The 24,533-nt window shown below is 37.0% G+C and overlaps 1 protein-coding gene and 1 long non-coding RNA gene across 5 annotated transcripts in view; one reads left to right on the plus strand and one right to left on the minus strand.

The window, feature by feature from the left end:
- The window catches only part of API5 (apoptosis inhibitor 5), a 30,621-nt gene extending 8,525 nt beyond the window's left edge, over positions 1-22,096 (minus strand). For all 3 annotated transcript variants that reach the window (XM_012790694.3, XM_012790704.3, XM_012790684.3), the window contains exons 1-13: positions 21,875-22,096; positions 17,263-17,424; positions 15,714-15,807; positions 15,112-15,177; positions 14,126-14,277; positions 12,920-13,126; positions 10,749-10,853; positions 9,836-9,925; positions 7,791-7,972; positions 7,014-7,107; positions 6,462-6,518; positions 2,290-2,366; positions 1,674-1,810 (exon numbers count right to left, since the gene is read on the minus strand). In XM_012790694.3, the coding sequence (XP_012646148.1) occupies positions 1,674-1,810; positions 2,290-2,366; positions 6,462-6,518; positions 7,014-7,107; positions 7,791-7,972; positions 9,836-9,925; positions 10,749-10,853; positions 12,920-13,126; positions 14,126-14,277; positions 15,112-15,177; positions 15,714-15,807; positions 17,263-17,424; positions 21,875-21,943 (1,492 nt within the window). In that variant the 5' untranslated portion in view covers positions 21,944-22,096. The remainder of the gene's footprint in view (positions 1-1,673; positions 1,811-2,289; positions 2,367-6,461; positions 6,519-7,013; positions 7,108-7,790; positions 7,973-9,835; positions 9,926-10,748; positions 10,854-12,919; positions 13,127-14,125; positions 14,278-15,111; positions 15,178-15,713; positions 15,808-17,262; positions 17,425-21,874) is intronic.
- LOC109730650 (uncharacterized) overlaps positions 1-23,488 on the plus strand; it is a 35,494-nt gene extending 12,006 nt beyond the window's left edge. The window contains exons 2-4 of one of the 2 annotated variants that reach the window (XR_012918942.1): positions 1,247-1,435; positions 2,312-2,421; positions 23,343-23,488. This is a non-coding gene — a long non-coding RNA (uncharacterized LOC109730650). Of the gene's footprint in view, positions 1-1,246; positions 1,436-2,311; positions 3,329-23,342 lie in introns of those variants that run through there. The other variant, XR_012918941.1, reaches the window with a different exon arrangement.
- The last annotated feature ends 1,045 nt before the right edge of the window (positions 23,489-24,533 follow it).

A 24,533-nucleotide genomic window follows, 5' to 3' on the forward strand; every position in this document is an offset into this window, starting at 1 on the left:
GATACAACAACTGTTTTCAACTGAATGGGTAAAATAAAGTCAAGAAAACTCTTCAAATCTTAATGTGAGACTGCCTACAGCCTGATCACATTAAACTCCCAGATATAAAATACTAGCGGGAATTTGTTCCTACTTTCCAATAAGAATCAGAGTTTAGTATGCTTTGCCCTTCTATTCCTTTGAAGACTGGGAACAGCTGAAGTTGTGACTCCTGGAATTTTGTCTTGAGTAAAATGTTGCTTAGTTTTTCATATTGATAATTTTCTTTTTAAAGTCACATACAATCTAAAGTGGTGCATTTTTCACATTTCTTTTCCACATGCATTATATACCACCTAATTCTCACTATCAGGCAGACAATGAATGAGTGTCGTAGGACAGAATCCTCATGCAAACTCAGAGTAACTGACTTGCCCAAGTGAAAAGGAATACAATTCTCTTCTGTACTGCCATAGCTCTTGATTACTTTCATTTAAGCTACACTCTCCCAGTTTCTTAGATAACTGTTGATTTAAGAATGATACTGTTAGATACCACATTAAATCATACAAGTAACAGAGGACAATATGTGGTGGTACCAAGTAACATAGAGTCCTTTCCGTTTACAAAATGCTTTCACAAATATTCTTATTTGAAGCTTGTAAGAGCTCTGTTACACTTATTTTTCATATAAGAAAAGAGGCAGAGATGCACATCTACATACTGTTATATGAAAGAGTACAGTGATCTTTCCTATACTAAAGTTGTCTCAAGAGAATGTGACTGGAGTAGAAAGGTTTATTTCAGTCTCAAATTTGCTTTCTATAAACCATTTACATAGCTATTAGAGGAATCAGCTATTATATGAGGAATTTACCTAATGTCACAATTATCTCACATTGGAAACAATTATAGTGAGTATATAGTTCAGAATGATGTACTTTTTAAAAAGAATATTGTAGAATTAATTCTGACTGGTAATCAAGACCAACCACAAGCATATTTGGTAGCTAGTATTATTAAACTTTGTTTTTCTAAGCAAGTTAAGTAGTTGAACTGGTATTTCTGTCCATTCTTGCAAAAGAGATAAACTTCACTTCTGATTCAATAGGCCTGGGAGACAATGGACTGGTATAAAACTCTCTAATGGCTAAAAAGTGAGTAAGAAGCATTATATGAGGGCTGAACTCTGGGAAGAAGGACACTGCAACAGAACACATTTTCCTTGCCAGATAATACTTCACTTCTGTGACTTCTTTTCTACTAGCTAAAGAAGATGGGAAGACAACCAGCATGCTGACAAGGTCCAAGAAAGATTACTAATACCAACATCTGCCAGAAGCTATACCCATCCCTGAGAGAATGCAGCAAATGTCTTGCCTTGAAGCTAGAATTGGGAAAACAAGGAATGCATTGTTCATGGCTATTTCCTTTATTTCTGTTGGTTGCTCTAAATGTAAGAGGCATATTTTTCTTTTTTAAGTGTTTATTGTTCCATGTTAGATTCAGTGAACCCATAAGGGTAAGAGAGGAATGAGATAAGTTGTTTCCCCAACAGCCCCTGTTCCTCAAATTAACTTGGAAAAGTCATCTAACAGAGCTATGATACTATATAAAATTAATAATTAAAATCAAATACAGTACAATTTTTGTCTAATCTCTCATATTGCTTATACCCAAACGGAAACGCTCACCATAATTAAAGTTGCTCAAATTGCTGCTATACTTCCCACTGGGAGGATTATAAATCTGCCTGGCATCCCTTTTTGGTCCTGCTGGAGATTTCTTGGGAGGTGAACCTGACGTTGTGTCTTCAGTGGCTCTCTTTTGCCTACAATGATAGGATGAACAGCAATTAAAAAAATATTCTCTTATGCCAGAAGCTATCAATGTTTCAGGAAAGACATTCTAAAGAGGACACTCACATCAGAAAAAAGGAAATAATGTTCGGTGTCAGCAAATTAACCATAGCTTGGTTATGCAGACATTGTCAGAAGGCATTTACAAGGCTTTAAAATAATCTGAAATATGTAGCTTCATAGGCTTACATTTAAATGACTCACTTTATAATACACTTGTCAGAAAATTCTAGTTATGCTACAATACAAAGCCTGAAAATTCTAGGGTTGTACTCTACCAGTTTATTTCACAAATACTAGAATTAGATTTTGTATCTTAAGTCATGCTTCTAATAGTCCTATTTTAATGTTATTAAGAATCACTTAACTAACAATGTACCATTTTGTACAGTAAATGCAACTGAATTCTGATTTTGATAACACTCAAATCCCTTTTAAATATATTTCTTACCCCATCTCAACTTTCTGTACAGGTTTCCAGGATAATGTTACTGTGCTCTTATAAGAAGGAGGAATGTGGAAGAGATCCTGAAAAGACAAAATTTGACAAGATTTCTGATGTATCTGTTGGTGGCAGGCAATGGTAATGAGGGTAGGAAACAAGGAGATAAAGCTTAAAGATTAAATTTAGGAGGGACAGCTTACATTTACTTCTTGCTCTTGTTACTGGTGACTAAAATAAGAACCCACATAAAATTGCAACAGAAAATTAAACAGAAACAATTTTGTTTACAAATCACTTATTACCTCAATAACATAATTTTGTACATATCACTTAAACAGCAACTAATTCTTTTCTAAATGCCATTCTAAGTTCAGGATAAAAAGATCAATATTTATCAACTTTTATAAACAAAGCTAATAATTAAGTATTTTATTTTTGCACATATGTAGTCAATGAGGTGCTTTAGGGAAAATACAATGGTGCAATCTTCATCTGCCTTGACAGGTTTTTAAGTGGCTCAAAATCAGAATGAAACTAAAGCCCTGGCTAATAATGTTTCTCCCCCTTCAAATATCTAAACACTATCAATAAGGGAAAAACGTATAAGATTTAAATACCAAGTTATCAATATGTGGTAGGAAGTAAACATTTCTTGAATTTTAATGTTAAAATAATCTGGAACTGAAATAGTCTAACCTCATAGTATCTACAAAAACAATGAATGAATTACTAAACATATTTATTCTTTTTTTTTTGAGACAGAGTCTCACTTTAAAAATGAGTATACTAATAAAAATTACCTCTTATTATATAAAACTTAAGTCCAGTGTACCAAAAAATGCAGGGAACTGGCCAATGTACCATGCTTTGAATAAAAAATGCTTGAAGTTTCTGGCTGGAGTGATTCAGCATATGATAATATTATTAACTGAGAAAGGTATCATATTCAGCATAATGATACTATTATTAACATGAACAGTAAAGGGTAAGGCTTCAATTTTAAACATGTTAAATCTTAGGGGACAATAGGAAATTGGGGTATAGTTTGGAGATTCATTAAAATAGAAGTGAAGGTAAGTTGTAGAATTAAATGAGTCTGCCTAGGTAGAAACTAGATAGGTAAAGCTTTTGAAAAATGCCAAGGATGAACCCAAGCACACTAGTTTTTCCTGTGATCTCTTTAAAACAAGTAGTTGATCATGTCACATACTCCTACTCAATTTAAGAAATATTTCACAATTTGCTGGTAAGGCACTTGTGATATCATCATATGTATACAGTTAACTCTCTGTATCCATGGGCTCTACACATCCATACATTCAACCAACCACGGATTGGTTAGGGCAAAAAAATTTGCACAAAGTTCCAAAAAGCAAAATTTGAGAATATAGTCATGTGTAGGCATTATATTAGGTATTATTAATAATCTAGAGATGATATAAAGTATAGGGGAGGATGTGTGTATATATGCAAATACTATGCCATTTTATATAAGGACATAAACATCCATGGATTTTGATATCTGAGGGGTCCTAGAACCAATTCCCCATGAATGCAGAGGGAGGACTGATTGACTGTATTTTTAGTTTCTTCATCCATGGTTCCTGGCTTACAACTCCCGTAACTCTTATAATTTCGTAAGTGACTGCATCAATATCTGGCCTTTTGTCCTTTGTTCCTGAAATGGCTCCAGAGCAATAAAGTTGAGATACTTTTGTTATTTTCAACGAGCACTTTTCAACCACATCTGAGCTTATGTTAATAAGGTGAATTTTGAAAAGTCCCTACATAAACACAGGCTGGAGTAGGGGGACTGGCTGCCAGGGGAACCAACCATGTGTTCAGGGGGTTGGGACACACATTCCTACACCTCACCTCCAAGAAGGGGAGAGGGGCTAAAAGTTGAGCCATCAACCATGGCCAATGATTTAATCAATCATGCCTACATAATGAAGCCTCCCCAAACACCAAACGGACTGACAGAGGGGGGGCTTCTAGGAGGGTGGTGCACACTAAATCCATGTGGATGGAAGTTCCTGCGCCGAGAACCCTTCCAGACTTTGCCTGTCTCTTCATTTGGCTGTTTATTTGTATCCTTTCAAATAGCCTTTATAAGAAACATAGGTGAACCTATTCATCTTCTTTCCCATATACCTTCTTTACTATAGTCATCTTTAGATTGCTTATAATTTTCTGAATAGAAACTTTCTCATCTACATGCATTAGGTCATAGTATTTGTTATGTTTAAAAAGTTCTTAACACCATATTAAATTTTCAACACAGACTTATATCAACAGTTCATATCAAGTCAAATCTCACATTTTTTTTTTTTTTTTTTTTTTTTTTGAGACAGAGTCTCACTTTGTTGTCCAGGCTAGAGTGAGTGCCGTGGCGTCAGCCTAGCTCACAGCAACCTCAAACTCCTGGGCTCGAGTGATCCTTCTGCCTAAGCCTCCCGAGTAGCTGGGACCACAGGCATGCGCCACCATGTCCGGCTAATTTTTTATATATATATATATCAGTTGGCCAATTAATTTCTTTCTGTTTATAGTAGAGACGGGGTCTCGCTCTTGCTCAGGCTGGTTTTGAACTCCTGACCTTGAGCAATCCGCCCGCCTCGGCCTCCCAAGAGCTAGGATTACAGGCGTGAGCCACAGCGCCCGGCCAAATCTCACATTTTAATGTATGGATTTACTGTGAAACTATTATTTATGCTTAAGATTTATAATAAATGGTGGCTTTTATAAAAATTTCCAGAGGAGAAATGAGTTAGTATTCTTACCTCTTCTGTTTTTAATTCCTTTTTACTTTTCTACTTAGCAATATGATATTCATTTCTCAATGTCTAACTCTTTCTTGCTTTCTCTGAAAAGCTTCCCTCTCTTCTGATAAAAAGTACAGACGGCCTTTGAACAACACCAGTTTGAACTGTGTAGGCCCACTTACAGTGGAATTTTTTTCAACAAAAGTTATACCAAGTATCTGCCTACATATAAAATATGTGTTAATTGATTGCTTATGTTATTGGTAAGGCTTCCAGTCAACAGTAGGCTATCAGTAGTTTTGGGGGAATCAAAAGTTATATAAGGCCAGGCGTGGAGGGTCACGCCTGTAATCCTAGCACTCTGGGAGGCCGAGGCGGGCGGATTGGTCAGGAGTTCGAAACCAGCCTGAGTGAGACTCCATCTCTACTAAAAATAGAAAGAAATTAATTGACCAACTAAATATATATATATATATATAGATATACAAAAAAGAAAAAAATTAGCTGGGCATGGTGGAACATGCCTGTAGTCCCAGCTACTTGGAAGGCTGAGGCAGTAGGATCGCTTGAGCCCAGGAGATTGAGGTTGCTGTGAGCTAGGCTGATGCCACGGTACTCTAGCCTGGGCAACAGAGTGAGACTCTGTCTCAAAAAAAAAAAAAAAAAAGTTATACAAGGATTTTTGACTGCACAGGAGGGTGGGGGGGTCAATACCCCAATCCCTGTGTTGTTGAAGCATCAACTGTAATTATTCCATACGATTTTTACCAGATTAGCTTTGAGGCAAACTACTCTCAATTTTGTTACTGTCAGGCTTTGCACACTCTAGATGTTACAGATATCATTTCTTTCTCCCACTTGGCTACAATAATGTTAAGTTGTAGTAATAAGTGATGGCTACTTCGGGATTCTGTTTTTGTTCTCTCAAGTTAATAGTTTTTTGTTTAGGTTAGCAGATGCTCAGGAAGAGTAAACAGAACTGAAGGGTATTTATGGCTTAATGATAAGTTATACCTCTAGGCAACAGTACAGAAAGCTCTTAGTTCATCATATAGACAAGTTTACAGAAAAGACTATGGGAAAACATTTCACGTGCTACATAGCACATGTCCATTCTTAGAGTAAGTGAAGCAGAGTTTTCTGGCTATTCAAAAGGACCCCAAAGCATTAAGACTCAGAGCTTAAGTCACTGAAAATTCTGACTTTAAATCTTCTGCTTCAATGCCTTGAGTCATAGGAAATTTGCATGCCACCTTTGTGTGCTGTAACTTCTGAAAAAATTTTAAATAAATAAAACAGTGTTGTTTTATAATAGCTACAGAAATGCCACCTGGTATTATAAAACACATGGAAAATCTCTTGCGCTGATTTTTTTAGCTAGCTGGTTGGGTTAGGTAAGAAAGGAAAACTTACCTTGATTAAAACATTGATATTATTTGTTATTTTTAATGCAACGACTTTAATCTTGTTCTGCAAAGGGAAACCAAAATTAAATTAAAATGCCATAACTTCTATGATGCATACTCCATTCCGACATAGAACTAGAGTAATTACACTTCTCTTTCAGAATCACTTCTACAGTCAGTAAATTCCTTGGTTTAAAACCATCGAGAAAACTTATTCCTATTCTGGACTCTAAACAACTCTAGAGATGACAAAGAAAGCAAATAATCTTTATGTTGCCTTAATAGATATAATGTTATTATAGATAACATTAAAATGTTATCTATAATTTACCTGAAAAATGAGTAAGGGATAGGTCATATGCATAAAGGAGTTGTTTTAAAAGAAATCACTTTAAGTTACAGGAAGACATAACGAAAATCTAAAATATTTCACCAGGACTGGAATGAGGACTGATTAAATTAGGTGAGATCAGGGAAAACTAAAAAAAAATCCCAATATAAATCTATATAATTTGGTATGAAGTTGGCAATATATGAGATGTGAGCCAGTATTTCTTACCTCTTCTGTTTTTAAGGCCTCGCCTGTTTTACCCTGGAGAGCCAAGCGAAGTTGTCTAATATAAACTTGCAAACCTCGTGCAAAGTACTGCAGCCTACATGAAGAAGTTATTTGTTAATTAGCAATTCATCCATTCAATTTTGTTTTTAAATTTAATCTTCTACTATAGCAATACAACACTAAGTGCAGAAATGGGTACATGACCAATAAATTAAACAGTAATGTCCTAAGTTGACAGAGCTTCAAATGTTAAACCTCGGCCTTACCACACAGCAGTGGATGGTAACAGTAACACAATGGCTCAAGCATTTAAGATGTGAATTTGTTAATGGAACAATCAATACAAAGTGTCTTCATGAAAACAACTTCTACTGATTTCTCCAGTGCTGCTCCTCTGGTAACACAGTAAGATATTATTAACAATATAGCACCTACAGTTTAGAGTACCCCCTATTGGCCAGGCACTGTGCTAAAAGCTTTATATTCATTATCTTGTTAAATTCCTGCAACTCTATAAGGTAGGTACTATTATCATTTAAATTAACAGCTGAGAAAAAACATAGGGAGTTAAGAGAGGTTAGAGAATCTGCCCAAGATCATAATGCAAGTAGGAAGAGTCAGAGTCCACTTTTTAAAAAGTTCACCTCCCTGCAATGATTTGTTATGCCATTTCTGTCATAGGTTTACACACATGTCTGTTTTCTGGATCCTCCAATTTGTTCCACTGGGGTAAGGCAGGGAGGATTTGTCAAGGATTGAACCACCTCAATATATCACCTGATTTTGAAATCTTTGAGCTTTTCTGCATTCAGTTTGGCTGTTAAGAAATCTGGAAGTTTTCGGCCCAACTGGTGAAAGCTGTACAACAAACATTCCACATAACTGAACTGCAGCTTGGGTTCTTCATTACCAGCATTCTCACCATTTTCTGCTTCTTCTGGAGGGAGGGGCATATATTCCTAAGAGATGAAAATGTAGTGATGTTTGCAATCTGCTACACCAAGATAATCAAGTAATTATAGGGGATGCTTTTAAGACAAGGAGCATTTCAAAACTATTATACCAAAAACAGCATTGCAATTGGATATGCTACTTTGGTTAAAAGAAAATAGAAGAATTTAAAAAATTTAAAAATAATTAAAAAAAACCCTATTATACCAAAAAACAGACACCTTAAATAAGATTTCTTTTTTACTTACTGGATCAATGCTCTAGCCTGCCAACTATCAATATTAACCTATGTTACAGTTGTTACTACAACTAATGAAAATCAAAGTAGTTAACGTTCATTAGGCACTTATGCATGAAGGAAATGAAGTTCTGAGAGCTTATGTAACTTTCCTGTGGTGACAAAGTTAGGAAGTGGAAGAGTCAGGATTCAATCTAGGCTTGGCATCAAAAGTTGATGCTCCCGTGGCTGGGCATGGTGGCTCATGTCTGTAATCCTAGCACTCTGGAAGCCAAGGCGGGAGGATCGCTTGAGCTCAGGAGTTTGAGACCAGCCTGAGCAAGAGCAAGACCCTCATCTCTACTAAAAATAGAAAAAATTAGCCTGGCAACTAAAACAAACAGAAAATTAGCTAGGTGTGGTAGCTCATGCCTGTAGTTCTAGCTACTTGGCTAGAACAGGAGGCTGAGGCTGAGGCAGGATGATCCCTTGAGACCAGGAGTTTGAGGTTGCTGTGAGCTAGGCTGACACTATGGCACTCTACCCTGGGCAAGAGAGACTCTGTCTCAAAAAAAAATAAAAAGTTGATGATCTTAAATACTATGCTAACTACAAAAATCTTTTGAACATTTGTCCATATTGTTTAAGTATTAACTCTTATTACATTCAAAGTGCTGCCAATAGCGTTCGATATCAGTGCTATAACACCTCAATAAGTATTACAGGTCTGTATGAGACTCAATTAAAGGTAAGGGCCTAACACTTATCACTGTCTCACTTACACAATTGCTCACAGGAGATCACTAAGTGATGCTGATAATGATTTTATCAGATGGCCTATGTTCTCCAAAATTATAACTTAATCACTTTGGTACATCATTCACCGGCCGCGAAACCTTGCCCACAGCCGGCACTCAGAGTCTGCACGATAGTTTGTGCTGTGCATTCATGACGAATCTGTTTTGCTCTTGTGTGATGAGGAAAGCTTTAAAGCACTGAAAGCTTGATTTACTTTACAGGTAGCTTTACTTGTAAATCAGAATAGGTAACATATACACACATGTTTTCATTATGTTATTTTTAAATGTTCATGATTTTATTTTGATAAATGAAAAATTAGAAAAATCATATCACAGCTGTTGGCTAAAGTTGCTGTGCGTGTCCATCTGTGGCTATCGACTATAGTCAACACTGGTACTGAAATGGTTAAATGATAGAGTTTATTTCCTGGTTGCTAAACCTACCTGGTAGCTACCTAGTTAGTGACCTGGAGCAAATGACCTTTTCTAATGTTAACTTCAGTTTTCAGACGTTTTGGCCTAATGAGGAAAGAGCTGATCTATTAGAGGCCTAATCAGTTAGAGCTAATTTCTTTTACAGACATAAAATTATTTTGATACTGGAATAATAGAAAGATCTATATAAAGCTCATATTATATTTTATGCAAAGCATCAACAAAAGAAATGCCAAGATTAAAACAGAGTTTTTAAAAAAGTAGACAGGTGGCCTGAGTGGTTAACAACATTTGCTAGGATTATTGTTAAATTGAAATTTCAAAATCTGGTTCTCATAATCTAGAAATTAATGCTAAATTAGATTTGGGGGATCTATGTAGGCCACATCTATGACACAAAGAAAGGAAAAATTTCTTACCAATAACTTATCAAATAGTTTCCTTAAATTTGTTTCTAGCTTCTCCATGTCACCACAAAATGAACTCATCTCTGCCAACAATTTCAATACCTAAAACACAATATTCACTGTTATTACCACTAGTTTTTGAATAAGCAAAGACTATAAAATGAGAATAATTCTAGATAACTATTATTTCACTTATTTTCAATTATGCTTTCATGGGATCATGTTCAAACTGGAAAAAACCCTTAGAGATGCAGCTCTGTATTTTACCATTGAGGAAAGTGAAGGTCAGAGATGTGACATGGCAAAGTCAGAGTGTTATGTGAGTGGCAGGATATACCCTAAAACCCAGATCTCATGACTCCTAATGTATCTGTGATAAGAAGTAACGAGAAGAATACACATGACACTTTATGCTACAGGTTAATGATAGTGCTAATTACAATGCAAAAAATTATAGATATATTAACTTAGTTTGTACTATAAAGAAACACTTAAAACTCTCAACAGCAAAGAATTATTTACTAACATTCAAGGTGGGACACATTTGTTATTAAATTTACTCTCTGGATATTCACTCAAAATATTGGTAATTATCGCTATCCTCAAGGTTTATCCCTGCTTTACCCAATCCCAGTCTCATGCAGCTAGCCCAGGATATTCAAAGCAAACAACACTGTCAGGGCACAGTGAGACACTTCTCTATCCTGAAGATCTGTGAGAGGAATGGCACATGCATTTCCATATTTCGGTCCAATTCAACACTCATTAAGGACTCTTCATTATCAATCTCTACACTAGATTCTGGGCATACAGAGAATAATCAGGTTAAATTACTCCTTCAGAAATCAAATCTAAGTGAGTGTTTTACATTTTTGTTAAAATGTGACAATGCCTTTTTAGTGCTAAAGCAGAAATATTCTCTTACCTCCAACTGTATATCGAGACCCTCCACTGGGGTAGTTAAGGTACTGAGGTTAGGGAGAACCTGCTCACAGAAATAAGTCACAAACCTTGTGGAATGGACATTTTTCTGTAAAAAATCAAAAGAAATGAAGTGGTCAAAAAGGAGAAATATTTCTTGAAATTCATTCAATAAATGCTAACTGAGCATTATAGCATCCAATAATATGACTAAAAATACACTACAGTACACACACAGCACACCCCAGAGATAACCTCAATAGATGATCTGTGAGGAGACTTCAAAAAGTTCATGAAAAATGGAATTAAAACATAAAAATAAAAAATACAAATGTTTCTCAACATTACCTCCATCAAGTTTGAGACACTTCTGTAAGTGATACTAGCCATTCCTAAATAACTGAGGGAATTAATCATGTCAATGTAGTCTTTTTAAAAAATTATTAACTGAAAAAAAAAAGGGTGTCCTTTAAAGATTTAAGAAACAAAAAGAAATCAGAAATAGTCAAATCAGAACTGTAAAGTAGATGCCTAATAATTTTCCATTGAAGCTCTCACAAAATCGCCCTTGTTTAATGAGAGGAATGAGCAGGAACATTGCCGTGGTATAGAAGGTATCTCTGGTGAACCTTTTACCTGAACATTTTTCTGAGAAAGCTTTCTCAAAACCCTCTCATAATAAGCAGATGTTATCTTTCTTTGGCCCTCCAGAAAGTCAACTAGCAAAATGCCTGGAGTATCCCAAAAACTGTTGCCATGCTCTTGACTGGTTGGTCCTCTTTTGCTTTGACTGGACCACTTCTGCCTCTTGGTAGCCACTGCTTTGACTGTGTTTTGTCTTCAGGATTGTCCTGGTAAAGCCACATTTCATCTCCTATAATTCTTTGAAGAAAGGCTTTGGGATCTTGATCCCTACAGCTGATCTGGATGCAATGGTTTTGTCACCCATTGGGTGGAAAGTTTATTCAGTCAGAATTGTGTAAGCTGAACCAACTGAGATGTCTATAGTGTTGGCTCTTGTTTCTGCTGTTAATCACTGGTCCTCTTTGATTGGGGCATAAACAAGACATTTTCCTTGAAAATTGATGTGGACGGTTTGCTACTTTGGGAGTCATTTTCAACACTGTCTCGTCCTTTCTTAAAATGAGTTATCTGTTTGTAAACTGCTGATTTCTTTGGGGCACTGTCCCTGCTTTTCATAAAGCTTCAGTGATTCACCATTCTTCAGCCCAAGCTTTACCACAAATCAGATGCTTGTTCTTGCTTTAATTTTAGAATTCATGTTGCTCTGATAGGGCTCTTTTCAAACTGATGTCTTATACTTCCTACTGCCTCAAACTAGATCCTATTCATACATGTTATAACAAGTTAGTATGAGTTTATTTTGGTGCAAACAATTTTGAAATCCATACATAATTTTTTCATAATATGCATTTTCCATGAACTTTCTGAAGACCCCTCATATCCTGTGTTGCAAAGTCATCTGGAGCATTGGAACCTATCTTTGAACTCTTCCTTAATTCTCACATGAAATTTGGGGGGACATTTTAATGGTGGACTTTCACACTGCACATTTCGCAAAAAGGATACTTCCTTTAAACTGTATTTTTAAAACTAAGTTATGCACATCCCAGAAGATTCATGGCCAGGGAAAACACAAAGTCTGAGACAGAATGCAAAATTCTTATGACTTTTTTTTTTTTTTTTTGAGACTGGGTCTCACTATATTGTGCAGGCTGATCTCCAACTCCTGGGCTCAAGTGATCCTCTTGCCTCAGCCTCCTGAGTTGCTGAGACTATATATAGGAGCATGCCACCAAACCTGGCATCTCATGACTTTTAAAAATCTAAAATGCTCCAAAATCCAAAACTTCCTGAGCATAGACATGATACTCAATGGTCATGCTCAAAGGAAATGCTCATTGAAGGATTTCAGATTTTCGGATTAGGGATGCTTAAACTGGCACTATGCAAATAAATATTCCAAAATCCAAATTCCAAAACATGTCTCATTCCAAACATTTCAGATAAGGGATATTCAATGTGTATTCACTTTATTGTGTTAAGAATACTTTTATGGAAAGGTTTAAAGAGAATGTTAAAGTGAATATCTATAGAAATATAAATAGCTGATAGGATAATCAAAGTACCAACTACGTAAAACAAAGAACTTACAGAAAAGAGGGGTACTGCCTGCCGAGTGCACTGTAAGAGCCTGTCCACACAGTCGGGATCTGAGGGATTGAAGGTCTGCTCTAGATCAGCCTGTTCAGCCACCAACTCTACAAGTTGCTGTCTTCCACTCACTGTCTGTAAGCTTTTTAGCCCAGACAGTATCTTCATGAACAGAACAAATTCTTCACCAGTCACATCTTCTAGGACCTAGAAAAGAGAAAAGTCAGGATAATAGTATCTTTATCGCTTGAATAGGAAAGAAAAACCAATATGGAAAGAGAGTAGCAAATTTATTTCAGTTATTAAAGTCAGTGTGATATTAATGCTTCTGAAATACTGATGAAGAGAGCCAATCAGAGTTGAGGCCATAAGGTAAAGCAAGTTAACTGAATTCCTTAGTTATCCCTCAGGACAATGAGGACAGAAAAACTGGTCCATCTTGACAGAGTACAAGACACAGTGGCCACCATATAAGTAGGTAAGAAGAAATTAGATGATAGACTTCCAACATGGAAGAACATCCATTTAAAAGCTCTGGAAAGTGGTAAACTATTCTGATATTCCCACGTGGAAAGCTGTTCTTTTCTCTGTCACTGAAAAAATCTTATCAGGAAGCAAGTGAATGATGCTATTATAGAGAACACATTGAATCTTCTTGAACATATAAAAATAGTAAGTTATCTCTAAACTTTGGCACTGTAAAATGAGTGAAAAGTTAATTGTAGCACACCTTGCCAATCTCAGCATCTGTAACTATGCTAGGTGCTGGGAGGACAAATAAGCATGATCTCACCCTTGAAGAGCATATAGTGTCATAGGGTAGGATGAAAAAATAGACCATTTCAATATAATATATTTCATTTTGAAATGACCAAGAATACTATGAAAGAATACCCTAAAATGGGGAAAAAGAGTAGGAATTAGGGAAAGTTTCCTGAAGAAGGTGATTTGTACAAAGACCTGCAGGATGCACAGATTTTGAGGATAATACCACATAGGATTTAAATGTGATTACAACTCTAAATTAACGCACTGATTCATCATTACAAGTAACCAAAGCACTAAATAACGATATAAGAAAGACTTGAAAGTTCTGTGGTGGTTCTGATGGGATATACCATTTTATACACAAGCCACACATTGCACTGATGAATACTGCCAATTACAAATATGTTCTTTTTCTACTAAATGATGACTGAAACATACCTTTTTGGATTCTGTTAGTATAAGCTCCTCCACTTCCTTTGTTAAGACTTCATCCGGTAAAGTTTTAAGTTTTGTAGAAAGGAATTTAATTGCTCTTTCTCTAACGATGTCCTCTCCTTGAAGTATTTGGCTGAACAACCCACCTAACGTCCCTGCAAAATGACATACAGTCTGTAGTAAGTCAATTCTATGATGAAGTTTTTCATTTTAATTCAATTTATAGCATTTCTTCTCAAACAAGTTAGTAAGCATCCTAAATTGCATCAATACAAGTTAAAATTAGTTTGAAATTTCTACAGCCCCAACTGTAAGAGTGATTATGTGCTTTGTTTATGGACACAAAGCCAGTGTGAGCATGACTTTCCTTTTTTAAAAATCATTATTTGGGGCCGGGCGCTGTGGCTCACGCCTGTAATCCTAGCTCTTGGGAGACCGAGGCGGGCGGATTGCTCAAGGTCAGGAGTTCAAAACCAGCCTGAGCAAGAGCGAGACCCCGTCTCTACTATAAATAGAAAGAAATTAATTGGCCAACTGATATATATATAAAAAATTAGCCGGGCATGGTGGCGCATGCCTGTAGTCCCAGCTACTCGGGAGGCTGAGGCAGAAGGATCACTGGAGCCCAGGAGTTTGAGGTTGCTGTGAGCTAGGCTGACGCCACGGCACTCACTCTAGCCTGGACAACAAAGCGAGACTCTGTCTCAAAAAAAAAAAAAAAATCATTATTTGGAAGAATTTCTTTAAAGTGGCAAAGGGAATTTTTCTAACAGATTACTCATGAAAGAATTCGATCTGTTTTTGCAACTATTTCTGCTGGTTTTTCTAGTCACTAACATCTTGAGCTGAGGAGACTTTTTTCAGAATATAAAGAATTTTTATGAAATAGATCTCTAGATGAACCTCAGACTTTATCTTTAATTAGTAACATAAAACTCCCTGATTTTTTCTAAACACCAAACACAATTCAGAATAAGAACTGGCCTTACCTTTTGCATCCATCTTAAATATACTTAACAGGGCATTGTTCACTAGGTTAAATTCTGCAGAGTCATCTGGATAGAGAAAAAGCAGCACAACGAATGTAAAACATATTAAAAATACCATATGCTTCAATTTCAAACTTAAGATTCAATATAGTTTCTCAAAGATTACATTGACAGGAGACTTATAACTAAGTCACTTCCTCAAGTACCAAAAAGAGACATCTTTCTTATTATAAGTGTAGAGAACTTAATCTGGCATGCCTGAAAAACTTTTATGTTGATAGTACAATTATGAAACTACAGGAAATTGGGGAAAAAATTATGATGCATCAAAATTCCCAAAAGAATCCAGTCATCATGGCTGTATAAACAGATTTAAAAACAAAACAATGCTAGAATTATTACACAATCAGAATTCATTAAGCTTCTGCACCAGCCACTAGAAAGGAGTAAAAAAAAAGTCATTAAGCTTCAAATTACTGAATGAAAAGGTTAATTACTATCAGAGGAAGGACCTTTAGCACCCTCCCCCAAAGCTAAAAACAGAGTCACTATTTCAGAGGGAAGTTATATTTAGATTAAAAGATAATAATAAAGTCCCTTACCTGTCTGTAGAAGTTGGGTTAGTATATCTGCCACTCGGGGAAGATTTTCTCCAGTGGCAAATTGAGGCAGCTCTTTAATTGCTTGACGTCGAATCTGGGCATGATTTTAAACAAGAATTAAGCAAATACTATCATCTTTAAAACAATAAACTCAGCTTTTTTTTTTTTAAAAAAAAACTAAAACTACAGAGAAACCATAATTAGGGACATATGAATCACAAAAATACAAAACATGAGATTTCTCGCAATTTACAAAATAATCTGCTCCAATTTAGTTTTCATGTTTCACAGAATAAATAAAGTAAAATGTAGTGGAAAGGGATGTTAAGCACAGTATCTGACCAGAGCAGACAGATATGAGATTATAAACAACTATTTATATACCAATGATACACAACTGTTGGTTTTTTTTCTACCTTTGGGCATATAATACAGTATTCCTTAAATATAGCTACTTTGGCAATGTCATAGCTAATAACTGCTTACTTTAGAATATTCAGTATTGAGTACTTAATACAACTTTTGTGGCTATCTTCTATGAGCTTAATTCCAAATACTGATCTTGACTTATTAGAGTTTACATAAAAAAATGTACAGAGTTCATGTCCAGCAAATTCTGCAAGAAATACTGGTGATTCACTGATCTCATTTGAAAAGCCAGGACCTAATAGTTTAAAATTCTTAGGAACCTGTATCAGAAGCCAGAAATGCCAACAGTTAATTATGTTCCAAGGAAAACTATTTCTTCTTATGCTGGTAATACAATTTTTAAACAGACCAATTATTTTTGTGCCATGCAAAACATATAAGGGTATTGAAACTACATTTTGGGATGTGACACTGTTAATACTTTAAATATTCAAGTGAGCACAAATTGAAAACAGTCTAATTTCATATGTACAACCAACAACAATTTATGAAAAAGATATGAGCCACCTGTTTTTTTTTTGAGACAGAGTCTCACTTTGTTGCCCAGGCTAGAGTGAGTGCCGTGGCGTCAGCCTGGCTCACAGCAACCTCAATCTCCTGGGCTCAGCGATCCTACTGCCTCAGCCTCCTGAGTAGCTGGGACTACAGGCATGCGCCACCATGCCCGGCTAATTTTTTGTATATATATTTTTTTAGTTGGTCAATTAATTTCTTTCTATTTTTGGTAGAGACGGGGTCTTGCTCAGGCTGGTTTCGAACTCCTGACCTTGAGCAATCCGCCCGCCTCGGCCTCCCAAAGTGCTAGGATTACAGGCATGAGCCACCGCGCCCGGCCGAGCCACCTGTTTTTAACAGTGGATAATGGATAAGCAAAACAAAGTATTTTAGGATTCTATGCAGCTTTCGTAATTGAAAGGTGAGAAAAAGAACTAATACATTTTCTCAAATGTAGATTTAAGCCTGGGTATGGTGCCATGCCAGAGCTCATTGCAGTATTTCATTATACACTGGTACGATTGCAGTATTTCATTATACACTGGTACGATTGCTACTTAAATTATAACAGCCACACACAAAAATCATCTGAAAGATTGCTGAAAAGTGTTATTCACAAACTTACTGATACATCTTCATCCTCACAGAGGTCTAACTGTGCATTGATAGCAGAATCAGCCAATTCTGGAAAATGCTTAAAGAATTTCGGAATAAACTGAGCCGCTAATCGTTTTTCCTTAGTACCACCCTTCACACCATCCAGTATCACTTGATAGGCATCTTTATGCTGAAAAAGAATAAAGCAGAGAAGACAAATCAAAGAGCTGGCAAGAAAAATTTAAATCTTATTTTTCCATATAAAATATATAAAGGGTAACTGAAGTCTATTCATAATTGATGTTAAACTATTTGATGAAACTGATGCCTACTAGTGGTAGAAATTTTGATTATTTCTAGTTTGAATATGTTGAAATGTCTTAACTTTCTAAGGGCTTGCTGTGCTTGGGATGCTGCATCCCAGTTTAGATACCTGTGTGGAGCCCATATTTAGGCTTAAATTTTACCTCTGACGGTCCAGGATCTGACAAGCTTCCCCCCACCCCTTTGTTAACTGAGGTCTCAGAAAATGAGTTTAAAAGACTCCAATTAAATTGGTGATCACAGTGATTTAGTGACACAGCTAAGAAAGTAACTACAATAAAATATTTCAAATAGTATAAAGCACTGATTATTTTTCAACTTCCAACACAGTTGTATATTTCAGTTAGATACATAAGTTTGTAATCCTGACAAGAAGCTTTAATCATCAACACTTTAAATGTATTTCTAAAACTGTGTATTTTGGTGTGTGTTTAATACCTAATTTGAAAGCAGAACTCTAAAGAAATCAGTAAGATTCTTTTAAGTAAAAGTCAGGTATAATTTGCTCTACATTCATCAGATATATTCTAAAAGAAAAAAATTGTGGTCCTGATTGTCAAAACACAACCAATAGGCATAAGTGGCCAGTGATGCAGCAGGTAAGGCCATGTTTGCATCTAGGATGCAACTTATAAGAAATAAAGCGTTACTTTAGAGACGTAGTTTCAACAAACATATTTCTCAAGTATGATACAAAAAAAAATTGGCTAAGCTATATTACCACTTTCTTCCTCAGACTCAATAAGTCTAGTTTGCATTTGATACTAAAGTAGGTTGTTAATACTTCCACATATTTTTGAGGGATTATGAACTTGGTTGATTTGTGATTTTAGCTTCATCATACCAAAACAAACAAACAAAAACCAAAAAACCTACTAGAAGAGTAGTATTTCATGAAGTAAAAGTCAGTAAAGCCCTGAAGAGCTCTTTTACCCTGAAGAGCTAGTGTATTCAATGATTAAGAGAACAGGAGAAATCAGAGTTTAGGCATTACATAGATGTACTCTTAGATCAGCCTAATTGTCATAGTCCCTAAACAGGTATCTGATATTTTTTTTAACTTTTAGAAGATTTGACTATGTAATATTTATCTACATTTTAAAATTAAGTAAATTCATAAAAATTTGAAGCAGAATTTAAAATAATGGTGGGCCACAGCTTACTCTATTATGGCAGGTCGGCAACCCTGTCCAGAGTGCAGTGGAAAAGAGATTAGACAGGTAAAAAGAACACACAGCAGAGGAAGAAGACCTGAACAAGAAGTAGCAGAGGCAGAACAGGGGAAAGTAGGAAGAGTAAGTAAGTAGAACATGGCAGTTATAAGAGGAAAGATAATAGAACAGGAAGGTTTTGAAGTATTAAATAATGCCTCACTTAGAATTATCACCTGCAGTTTGCTTATTAGAAAATACATGCTTGTGTGTGTGTATAAAGTAAAAGTTACCTTTTTCAATTATCAGAGATAATCCTTGTAAACTTTTTTTTTTTAACACTTATATCTGTTCTTTCTTCGTATATATATTTTCAACTTTGAGAAAAGAAATGTCTACTGAAGGCTGAAGGGCAAAGTACAGAGCAAGTAGAAAAGCAAAAATAAATAAATAAATAATAATAAAAAAAGAATTTAACACTTAAAGACTTAGTAATTTAGAAAGGGAATAAAAGTCCTCACATGATATAAACTACAAATATGAAATGCTAAATAAATATATACAAATATAGTGCCAAAGGGGTTCAAAAAGGATCTGATCTGCTTTAGGGAAATTAGTTGATAAAACCTCAGAGGACTTGTGTTTATCCTATCTATTTAGAGGGCACTACCTGGAAGAGTATTGACAATAGTTCAGACAGGATGGCTTGCAGTGACAACAATCTGAGCAACTGTGGTACTCACCTCTCTGGCAAAGGCTAAAAATCAAAATAAAAGGTAGATGAAAGTTCAAACTCAAATATGGTCTCAGAAGCGTCCAGCCAGCATATTTCCCAAGAAACCTAAGTCTTGATTGTAAATCTCAAAAGTTAATATGAAAATCAGGCTTTGCTACATCAAGAACATGAATATGGCTTTAATCCCTTTAAAAAAAGTTAATGGTGTTCCCTCCTTTAAGTTGCTCTTACTTTTGCTGGTTAAGATTACAAGCAAAATCCTAAAACCTACTATCTTTTTTGGTGAGCAGTTTTAGACATCTTCTCTAAATGAAAGTATTATACAATAGAGAAGAATTCATAGGCATTATGGTTTGTCCAGCTTCAGTTCTACCAGAATTCACTGTTTGAGCCTGAGCAAATTGCTACACTTCATCATGCAGGTATCTTTTGCTCTTTAGTTGCTTGACAGCTGTCATTACAGAAGGCAAGGATTGTCCGTCATCTACAGGGAATTGTGCTAAATTCCAGTACCTAGCACAGTGTACATGGTTGGTGCTCAAAAATGTACTGAACAAATTGTGGGCCCTCATTAAACTCTAGACGAAAGGGTATCTCTTTGGTTTTTCAAAGGCTTGTCTCTTAAACACCCTTCCTAAATTAATAGCAGATTTTTGCCACGACAAAAACATTTTTGACCTCTTTGAGAGAACTCTCATTTCAATCTGGTTTATGTAATTAAAAGTGACATAAGAGGGAAATGTGAGCAACTCTCAATTATGATTAATAGTACTACATGTAAGTTCCAGCTTGGTTTCAATTTGTTATACTCTAAATATGTGGATGTCAACCTTTTTTCCAATCCAGCAAAAAGTGAGAGTAGGGGGACTGGACAGCACGATGTGTATGGTTTCAAAGAATCCCTAGAAGATTCTTGATAAATCTCTTTGGGAGAGCATCAACTATGAACTGATTGAGAATCACTGTTCTAGCTTCCACCTCATCCCCTCTGCTGATGCCCAACAAAGTCCAATGTAGGCAGAACAATGTGCTACGATCTTCTCCAACTCAGTCACAGACAAATTAAACAACAATTAAGAATATCTTCACTACTAGTTCTGGGAACAACAAAAATAAACTATGATTGACAATAGTGTCTCTCATCTTGTTTTAATGGACAGAAAATTCCTCCTTAACGACTGACACAAGACAGATTCTATTCACTTTTATAAATGGTCAGTCAGTATACATGTCCCATTAACAGTGAAATTCCCCAAGGAAATGGAAATAAGTAGGGAAGGAAAACCATCTGATACTTGAAACTGGTATGTTCACAATTCTAGATTAAATTTCAAAAAGGCCACAATGTAAACATTTTTTTGTTCAGCTCAGAAAGGTTACATTTGAATCACACATGTCCAGAAAAGAGGATGGGAAGGGTACTGCCATAGCTTTGCTAACGTTATGTTAGACTCTAGAATCTTCCACTCTCTACTCCAAGGGATGCATAAGCAGAGAATCCTATAAAATTCTAAGCATTGAAAAACGGGATTTCTAAAACAATGATCGAGATTATCTCTAGGAGAGCCTGGTTCTTTACCCAAGAAAACACTCATCAACTCCTCAAGTTCAATGTACTCCAATACTTGGAAACTCACACAAAAATCCAATGGCTCCTACCAACCATTCAATACTGCTGAGAAACTGTGTCTGCGGCAAACAAAGCAAGAGAACTCTTCCAGACGAATCTAGCCCTGCACCTCCCTACTCCCTGTTGCACTGCCTTATTCTATTTTCTTCACGACCCCCTCCATCTTTCTTATTTATTTATCACTAGACTCCCTCACCAAATGTACATTCCAGGAGACCACGGATCTTTCCATCTGTACCTCCAGCGCCCGGCACAGCCCCTCGTGCGCGGCAGGCGCTCAGAAAGTGTGCCGAATACATGGAATAGTGAGCCCACATTAAAGTCTGGACGAAAGGGTCTCTCTTCTGTTTTTCGCAAACTTGTCTCCTAAGCGCTCTTCGTAAGTTTGTAGCAGATTTGCCTCCAAAAAGACATTTCTTGACCTTTTGAGGAAAACTCTCAATCTAATCTTCAAAGGACCGAAACCCACCAAAAACGAGGAGAAAAAGTTAAGAGCAATCTGCAGAGTAAAGCTCGAGAGAAGAATTAACGTGAGCCTGAAGGGGCTGAGTTTGGAAACGCCACGATGAGAAAAGGCTGGCCGAGAGAGGCAGGGAAGGCTGGGACCCGGGGGACCGCGGTCTCCAGGGCGAAGCCAGAGTCTACACTCCCAGAGCCCCTCCCCGACGCAATCGCTTGAGGCGGCTGGGAGCCCGCGGGAGGGCGAAGTAGCAGCCCCCGCCCGGCCCGGGGACCGCGGCGGGCATCGCCTTCCAGAGGCCGCGGAGCGCCGGGCCCTGCAGGCCGCTCGGGGACTCACCTGGCCCACTTGCTCCGTGGCATCGGCTAGGATGCCGTAGTTGCGGTAAAGCTCCTCTACCGACGGCATGGTGAGCGACAAGGCCGGGGCCCGCTCCCGCTGTCGTCGTAGTCCCCGGCGCCACTGCCGCCTCGGAACTTCTCCAAGCCCACAACCCACACTATTACGCCTCCAGCTGCCGCCAGTGCCGCCGCCAGTCACCGCGCACAGGGCGGCTCCGCCCCCAACGCTTACGTAAAGTCGTGCGCGTCGGGAGCGGCCTTTAGTGGAAGCCCATGAGCCGCCTGGGGTTTTGTCGCCCTCTAACGCTTGGAGGTGCGAAAAGCGGCAAGGACGATTAGGTTAGCTCACGCCTTTTTGGAAGATGGTGCTTGGCTTGGAGTGATCGTACCAGGAAATAGAAGTGCGGGAGGGAGTGCAAGCTGTATGAGAAGTCACAAACTTTATTTCCTCCCGAGTTAAAGAGAGTAACTTAAATCTGTGGTAATAGAGGGTAGTCGGCCCGCTTGTAAGCACAAAGCATTCAGATGCCATTAAAAAAACCCTCTGTGTCCGCCCAGTGTGGGGCTCCAATTTGGCTGCTGGAAGAGTTTGTCTTTGCTTGCTGCCTGGATAAAGAATTGGGTCCTCCTGATTAGGTTTACTATTCAAGAGGGTAATAAATAAATGAAATCATATATGCTTACTGATAAGAGTTTCTAAGATACGAGTTTAAGTGGGAAAAAAAAATAGAAGTTGCAAAACAGATATAAGGTGAACCCATTTCTGTAAAACAAAGCATACAAAACAAAGTCATGTGTGTATGTGTAAAAGGATGTTAAAATCAAAATTTCAAGATTGAAACATCGAACTATAACAGACGAACTATACGTTTCAAAGCTGAATCCACTTGTGAAGAATATATACAGGAAATGGTTAAAAAATAATTCCCTGGCTCTTGTACCTCTTGATCACCATACCCGGCTTGTCCAGCTTTTCTATGATGACTATGTAATTTTATACAGATTCTCCTTCCTTTGCATTGGATCTGTGGATGATTTCAGAGATCGTTTGGTCAAACTTCCTCTATTCTTACAAAGTCAAAATTCAATCCCAGAGAAAATAATTGGATTGGCTGAGCTTAGGTCACATGTCTGTTCTGTTCAATTAGTTAAGAGCACGAAAGCAAGATTATACAAAGCAAACATTGCCGATGGGGCCCATATCTATAGATGAAGGAGGGTGGGTGAGGAGTGTGAGGAGGGTGTCAATCCCTTTTGGAGGAGTTGCTGTAGCATCTGCTATGATCTGAATGTTTTTGTTCCCTCTAAAATTCATGTTGAAACTTAATCTCCAATGCAATATTAAGAGGTGGGGCCTTTTGGAAGAGATTAGGTCATGAGGGCTCATCCCTCTTGAATGGGATGAAGGTCCTTACATTACTTATATCAGGTGCTTCACACAGCATTTGACTGTTTTTGTCTTTCAGTCCTTCCGCCATGTGAGGACACAGCATTTGTCCTCTCCAGAGGACACATTATAAGGCACCAACTTGAAGCAGAGAGAGCATCCCTTACCAGACACCAAACCTACATGTGCCGTGATTGTGGACTTCCCAGGTTCCAGAATTGTGAGAAATAAAATTCTATTATTTATAAATTACTCAATCTCAAGTATTTTGTTATAGTGGCACATACAGACTAAGATAGCACCGTCTGTCAATGGGTATGCCTGAGGGCCATCTGGATTCCATTCTGTCAAGCTGAGTGCTTGAGTAGAGACTGTGTTTGGGCTCATCATTCAGCAAGTATGTACTGAACATCTCATATGAGCCAGGAATACTGTAGAGTGCAACCAAGCCAAGCAAGCATGAAGCTTACATTCTGTCAGAGGAAGAGAAACAGACAAAATACACACGTAAAATGTGTTTGGTTTACAAAATTAAAGCAGTAACATCAGCATAGAACAAAACCACAGAATAGAAGGGCTTTATATACTGACACTCATGACAGTCTGGAATTAGCCTTACCATGTCTAGAGAGATCTGGGCATGACTAGCACTTTCTCTGGAAATTCACAGTGAGCATCTTTTCCCTTTTATTGTTTATCTATGACACTCAATTCTTTCTAGTTTATACTGCAGTTGTTTGTATACACCTCTACCAAATAATATAACTTGGTGTTCAGGAACTACTTGTTAGATGTTTAATAAATGTTAAATAAATGAAAGAATTGAACTAAGGAATAACAAATAAATTCTAACTTATCTGAGAACAGTGTATTATAGTATGACAAAAGTTTCTACTGATTTCTTGGCAATAGTTCAGGGTTTTTTTACTTTGTTTTTATTTTTATTATTTTATTTTATTTTTAGGAAAACCATTCTCCCCTTCTCCTAACCTCCCTTTCACTCACCTACCTAACAATCAGTGGATTTTGCCCTATTGTGACATTTTGAGTACTGTGACTGTCTTAAAATCTATGTATTTTGTAATTTTGAAGTTGGGTTTTGTTCTCTATTAATTATATATTGAAAGGCTTAAAGGACTACCCCCTCCCCAGCCACTGTTTTGTATGCTTTGTATTTTGGATTAGTCTTTAGCCTACATTCTGAGAGCTTTTATTTTAATCCAATTTCTGTCTTCCAAGGAGGCCTTTTTAATTCTAACAGAAAAGAAGA

This window comes from Microcebus murinus, chromosome 4 (genome assembly GCF_040939455.1).
Source record: "Microcebus murinus isolate Inina chromosome 4, M.murinus_Inina_mat1.0, whole genome shotgun sequence".
NCBI lineage: Eukaryota > Metazoa > Chordata > Mammalia > Primates > Cheirogaleidae > Microcebus > Microcebus murinus.